The sequence below is a fragment of the Papio anubis genome, chromosome 16, assembly GCF_008728515.1.
Source record: "Papio anubis isolate 15944 chromosome 16, Panubis1.0, whole genome shotgun sequence".
NCBI classification, from domain to species: Eukaryota; Metazoa; Chordata; class Mammalia; order Primates; family Cercopithecidae; genus Papio; species Papio anubis.
This window is the reverse complement of record NC_044991.1, coordinates 58254099-58261040: the sequence shown is the minus strand read 5'-3', so window position 1 is coordinate 58261040 and position 6942 is coordinate 58254099. Positions and strand designations below refer to the sequence as shown.

Sequence of the window (6942 nt, the reverse complement as noted above, 5' to 3'; positions counted from 1 at the left end):
ACTTTAAAAGGATGTAGGAATCATTGTAAACTCAAAAGTTAAAGATATGCCAAGAGCTGTCTCCCACAAACTTGTTTAACAAAAATGTACTGACTTGTATGTTGATCCAATACCTATGCTGGCCACTGGACATACCAGTACAAACAAGGCAGAATCTTCACGCTCCTCTATCTCTTCTAATTCTCATGCACTAAGTGCCAACCTTAACATAACTGGGCTGACAATTAGTGAATCAAATATCTAACTCTTACCCTACTCCAACATTAAGAAAGAGACATGCGACTGGGTGCGGTGGCTCACGCCTGTAACCCCAGCACTTTGGGAGGCCAAAGTGGGCAGATCACTTGAGGTCAGGAGTTCGAGACCAGCCTGGCCAACATGGTGAAACCTCGTCTCTACTAAAAATACAAAAGTTAGCTGGGTTTGGTGGTGCTCGCCTGTAGTCCCAGATACTCTACTCGGGAGGCTGAGGCAGGAGAATTGCCTGAACCTGGGAGGCGGAGCTTGCAGTGAGCCGAGATCACGCCACTGCACTCCAGCCTGGGCAACAAAGTGAGACTCCATCTCAAAAAACAAAAGAGAGAGACATACAAAGGGCTTACTCTTTCTTTCTCATCTTACATATCTTATGTTTTCCTCCAGGATCAAGAGCAAGAAATTTGTTGCATAGAGGTGTTCAGGAGAGGGTGTTTTCAAACAGAAAAAACACAACAACGGTGAGCAGCACACAAACCTGCTTTGGCTGCACTTCACTGCTCATGGCCTAAGGCCATGAAGAGGCCAATAAAGGCTGGAGCTCAGGAGCATCAACCCAGATCCAGGGCTTCCTCTCTGGCACCCAACCATGAAGCTCCTTTTTCCTATCTTTGCCAGCCTCATGCTACAGTACCAGGTGAACACAGGTAATGTAGATTCCCAGGTTTAAGATGAGTAGATGTGAGGAACCAAGGATTTGGCTGCCCATGACAATAGCAACCCAAAGAGAGGAGGCTGAAAGATGAGCTGTTCAAAAAGATGGTTAAAGAGCTTACTTACTGTATCAGTCGTGCACTGATACATTCTCATAGGCTCCGACTCCCAGACTGTGTCCGTTGGTAATACCCAGGAAGCTACAGAGAAAGCAGAGTATTTTTTGTCCATTCAGAAACTATCCAAAATATAATGCTGCCTTCCTGTCCTGTATATGTCTATCGTGCTAAGACTAAGCCCAGGTCTACCTCCTTTTAGTTCTATTTCTATCTTAAACCGCCTCTTTTTTTTTTTTAAGTCCTGGGGTACTTGTGCAGGATGTGTGGTTTGTTACATAGGTAAATATGTGTCATGGTTATTTATGACACCTACCAATCCATCGCCCAGGTATTAAGCCCAGGATGCATTAGCTATTTTTTCTGATGTTCTCCCTCCACCCAGCATGCCCCAGTGTGTATTGTTCCCCTTCCTGTAAAACCACCTCTTGAAGCAAAGGTTCCTATCAGTTTGTGCTTTGGTGTAGAAAGGAGGAAGTTCTTCCCTCATGCTCAAAAAAACCCTTTCAAGATCCAGTACACAGGCTTGTGTCCTCCATCTTGAATTCTTTCAGGTTTTCCAGAGCCTTTATCCCTTCTCTCAGCCTTTGTCTTCCTGAAAACCCCCAAACTACCATAAAGGCATCTAGGAATGCATTATGGCAAAAGGCTAAGCCAGGGGATTGACTATTGTTTTTGGAAAAGAAAGGAGAAGCATTGAGATTTGTTTCAGAATACAAGAATCATCCAGCTATTTGAAAAAAATAGCAATGGGTTTCGGGGCAGGGAAAGTGGAAGAGTCAAAGATGCTTCTAATGTTTTTATCTTGGGACCCTAGGAAAAGGGTAGTACCATAAGCAAGTATGGCTGCGTCGTCCTGGGTAAAGTCACTTAACCACTCTGAACTTCAATTTCATATGAATATAATGGGGTTAATCAATGCAACTGCTTCCAATAGAAGAATTTTTCTGTTTTCCATTTGATGAGAAAACAATGTGGAAATGTATGTGAACATACTTTGAAAATTAATAGATGCTACATAAATCTCTTATAATTTATGGAAAATAATTGAGTTATTAATATGAACAAGGGAGAAAAGCTTTTTAGATTCAGAAAAAGAAAGATGAGACGTTAGGGTGGAAAAATCATTCAGCAGATAAAGATAAGATACTCAGCTGAGCAAGGAATTTAGAATTATAGATAACAACACAGAAGTTACTTTGGTGGATATGAGGTTAAGGCTGGGATAATGAATGAGACTTCTGAGGGATAGTGTCCAAAGAGGCTAGAAGAGATAGGAGAACACCATGCTTCAGGAATCACAGATCTAGCAATTGCTGAGAAAAGAGAAGTCATGGGCTACTGGGTTTGGTGAAAAGAAAGGACTCCTGAAAATTCTATTGATTCTCTTTTGCACTTCTTTCTTAAATTAATTTTATGATAGACTTTGCTCTCATTGGTATTTCCCAAGATTATGGAGATGGGATAGTGATGTCCGATAAGTACCTAAGATGCTAAGTTGAAGGTCTAAAATTCTATCCTAAAAGCAAATAATTACTCTATTCTCTATGTGCCTTTTGCTTCTTAAAGTTACTCAAGGAAGGCAGACTAAACAGGAAATTTATTTTGGATTCAAGAGGGGCATAGAGACTCTCTTGGCCTGCCCATTTGCCTTCAACAACATCCCTAAACACTAGTCTTAAAATTGAGTATGAATAGCAGTTTTAACATCATCTCTAGTTATTAGCCTTGGCTCAATGACTTTCTCTTTTTTTATGCAGAATTGATTGGCTTGAGAAGCTGTTTAATGGGTTTTGGGAGATGCAGGGATCATTGCAATGTGGATGAAAAAGAGATACAGAAATGCAAGATGAAAAAATGTTGTGTTGGACCAAAAGTGGTTAAATTGATTGAAAACTACCTGCAATATGGAACACCCAATGTGCTTAATGAAGACGTCCAAGAGATGCTAAAACCTGCCAAGAATTCTAGTGCTGTGATACAAAGAAAACATATTTTGTCTGTTCTCCCCCAAATCAAAAGCACTAGCTTTTTTGCTAATACCAACCTTGTCATCATTCCAAATGCCACCCCTGTGAACTCTGCCACCGTCAGCACCATGACCTCAGGACAGATCACATACACTGCTACTTCTACCAAGAGTAACACCAAAGAAAGTGGAGATTCTGCCACTGCCTCCCCACCACCAGCACCACCTCCACCGAACATATTGCCAACACCATCACTGGAGCTGGAGGAAGCAGAAGAGCAGTAATGGGGATCTTTCCCTTAAAACTTAAAAGTTTCAAGTTCCTCTCTATTTTTGCTATCTATAAAATGACATAGAACTGTTTCCTCTGTCATCAGTCATTCAATAAACACTGTTTGAGCACCTACAGTTTATATAATGTTATCATTCTCACAAGAGCCTCACAGAGGGGGTAGAGCTAGGAAGGGATGGAATTGTTTAAGTTTAGATGCGTAGGAGAAAGTAAGCACCAGGAAGGTGACTGACTACAGCATGGAGTTTGTCACATGCATGGCCTAGATTAAGCCTCTGTAACAAGCATTTATGTCTCTCATATGGTGTGTTTTTTCTGGATCAACAGTAAGGAAAATATCAAGAGATGTATTTTCTTCTCTCATATATTTGGGAGGAGATGTCCATATGCAAAATAGAATGTGTAGAAATCAGAAAAAGGTTAAATTCATTGTAACATGTGTTTTTATTTTGTTTTGTTTTTTTTGAGACAGAGTCTCTCGGTCACCCAGGCTGGAGTGCAGTGGTGTGATCTCAGCTCACTGCAACCTCCGCCTCATGGGTTCAAGCAATTATCCTGCCTCAGCCTCCTGAGTAGCCGAGATTACAGGTGTGCACCACCATGCCCAGCTAATTTTTGTATTTTTAGTAGAGACGGGGTTTCACCATATTGGTCAGGCTGGTCTCGAACTCCAGACCTCGTGATCCACCTGCCTCAGCCTCCCAAAGTGCTGGGATTACAAGCATGAGCCACCACACCCGGTCAATAATATGTTTTATTGAATGCAATATATCCAAAACATGATTATGTTGACATGTAATCGATGTAAAAATTATTTATGAGAGAGTTTACCTTTTTTGGACTACATCTTTGAAATCTCATATGTGTAATTACACTTAGAGCACATTTCTATTCATACTAGCCATATCTCAAGTGTTCATAGTCACATATCAATAGAGGATTCCCTAGAATATTGAACAGCACAAGGCTAGAGAGTTTTAGGGCACAAGTAATTATAGTGACTGTTAGGCAAAGGGGATGCCACTAATCCAGAGAAGATAGGCATATTTCTGAGGGCTGTGGCATATAATTTAAGACTATAGAAATTCAGGTCTGATATGCCTGGACTAGCATCCTGATTCTGGCACTTTTTAGCTGTGTGGTCTTGAACAAATCATTTATCCACACATAAGCATCAGTTTATTTATTCATAAAATGGAGATGTGAACATTATATTATATCCCAGAGATCAGCAATCTCAGATCACACTTTCTTTTATTGCCCAAATTACAATGTCACAGACACCTATTCTAGTTTTTTAACAGCTTTATTGAGGCATAATTGATATACAGAGAATTGAACATATTTAATGTGAACAATAGCATGAGTTTGGGCATATGCAAATGCCTGTGATACTATCACCACAATCAAGGGGATAGACATATACATCACCTCCCAAAGTATACTTGTGTCCTTTTGGTTTTGTTTTTGGGAAGAGGGGGTGTTGCTTGTTTGTTTGTTCAGTAAACTTTTAACATGAGAATCTTTCTTAACAAACTTTGAAGTGCACAATACCATATTGTTAATTACAGGCACTGTGTTGTACAGCAGATCTTTAAAACGTACTCATCTAGTATAACTGAAACTTAATATCCATTAAACAACTCCCTATTTCCCCCACCCCACATCCAAATCCCTAGCAACCATTACTGAATTCTCTGCTTCTACACGTTCAGCTTTTTTAGATACCACATATAAATGAGGTTATGCAGTATTTGTCTTCCTTTGCATGACTTCTTTCATTTAGCATAATGTCCTCCAAGTTCATCCATGTTTTTGCAAATGTAGTATTTTCTTCTTTTTTAAAACTAATGATTCTGTTGTGTGTGTTTGTGTGTGTGTGTGTGTGTGTGTGTGTATTCATCTGTTAATGGATACTTGGGTCGTTTCCATATTTTGACTATTGTGAATAATGCTGCAATAAACATGGAAGTGCAGATATCTCTTTGAGATCCTAATTTGACTTCCTTTGGATATATACCCAAAGTGGGATTGCTGGACCATATGGTAGTTCTACTTTTATTTTTTAAGGAACCTCCATTCTGTCTTCTATAGTGGTTGAATCATTTAGCAATCCCACCAACAGTACACAATGGTTTGATTTCTCCACATTATCTCCAAGACTTACTATCTTTTGGGCTTCTTAAAATAGTAGCCATCCTAATAGGTTTGAGGTGATGTTTCACTGTAGTTTTGATTTGCATTTATCTGATAATTAATGATGTTGAGCATCTTTTCATATGCCTGTCGGTCAGTTGTAGGTCTTCTTTGGGGAAATGTGTGTTCAACTCCTTTGCCCATTTTTAAATCAGTTTATTTGTTTCTCTACTACTGAGTAGGAGGTTGTTTTCTTTTCCCCCCTAAGACGGAGTCTTACTCTGTCACCCAGAGCTGGAGTGCAATGGTGTGATCTCAGCTCATTGCAACCTCCACCTCCCAGGTTCAAGCAATTCTCCTGCCTCAGCCTCCTGAGTAGCTGAGACTACAGGCACACACAACCATGCCCAGTTAACTTTTGTATTTTTAGTAGAGACAGGGTATCACCATGCTAGCCAGGCTGGTCTTGAACTCCTGACCTCGTGATCCACTCACCTCGGCCTCCCAAAGTGGTGGGATTACAGGCATGAGCCACCATGCCCAGCCTGAGTAGGAGTTTTTTATATGAGCTAGGGATTAACCCCTTATCAGACATATGGTTTTCAATTTTTTTTTTCCTATTCTCTAGGTTGCCTTTTTATTCTGTCAATTGTTTCCCTTACTGTGCAGAAGAGGAGGGAGTACGTCCAAACTCACATTATGAGGCTAACATTACCCATATACCAAAAGCCAAACAAAGACACTGCAAGAAAAGAAAATTACAGGGCTATACGTCTTATATGTGTGATATATATGATGGTCTATGCATCTGATATGCATGATATGTGTGATGAACATAGATGTATGATATGTGTGATGAACATAGATGTATGATATGTATGATGAACATAGATGTAAAAATTCTCAACAAAATACAAGCAAATCATATTCAACAGCACGTTAAAAGTATCATTCACCATGATCAAATGGAATTTATCCCTGGGTTGCAAGGATGGGTCAATATATGCAAATCAATAAATGTGATACACCACAGTAACAGAATGAAGGGTAAAAATCACACAATCATCTTGATAGATGCACAAAAGTATTTGAAAAAATTCAAAACCCTTTTATGATAAAAATGCTCAACAAACTAGGTATAGCATGAATGTACCTCAACATAACAAAGGCCATATTTGACAAGTTTACAACTAAGCTGTCAACATTATCCTCAATGTTGACAAATTGAAAGATTTTCCCCTAAGACGGGGAACAAGACAAGATTACCCATTTCCTTTCATCATCATTTCTTTTCTTTATTTGATGGAGACAGGTTCTCACAATGTTGTCCATACTGGTCTCGAACTTCTGGCTTCTGGCAATACTCCCAACTCGGCCTCCCAAAGCTCTGGGTTTACAGGTGTGAGCCACTGCACCCAAACCATTTCTATTTAACGTAGTACTGCAAGTCCTAACCAGAGCAATTAGGCAAGAAAAAGAAATAAAGGGCATTAAATTTGGAAAGTAAGAAGTAAAAGTAT

The 6942-nt window shown here is 39.7% G+C and overlaps 1 protein-coding gene across 1 annotated transcript; it reads left to right on the top strand.

Moving 5' to 3' along the window:
• Window positions 1-531: 531 nt before the first annotated feature.
• Window positions 532-3805, top strand: DEFB129 (defensin beta 129). The gene is made up of 2 exons (XM_003904917.4): window positions 532-902; window positions 2786-3805. The coding sequence occupies exons 1-2, from the start codon at window positions 845-847 to the stop codon at window positions 3277-3279; spliced, it is 552 nt and encodes a 183-aa protein (XP_003904966.1). The 5' UTR covers window positions 532-844; the 3' UTR covers window positions 3280-3805.
• The last annotated feature ends 3137 nt before the right edge of the window (window positions 3806-6942 follow it).

Excerpts from the sequence above, each read along its gene's own strand:
- DEFB129 (XM_003904917.4), top strand. The coding sequence starts at position 845 with ATGAAGCTCCTTTTTCCTATCTTTGCCAGCCTCATGCTACAGTACCAG. Across the intron at positions 903-2,785 it reads ACAGTACCAGGTGAACACAG|AATTGATTGGCTTGAGAAGC; the intron begins GTAATGTAGATT and ends TTTTTTATGCAG.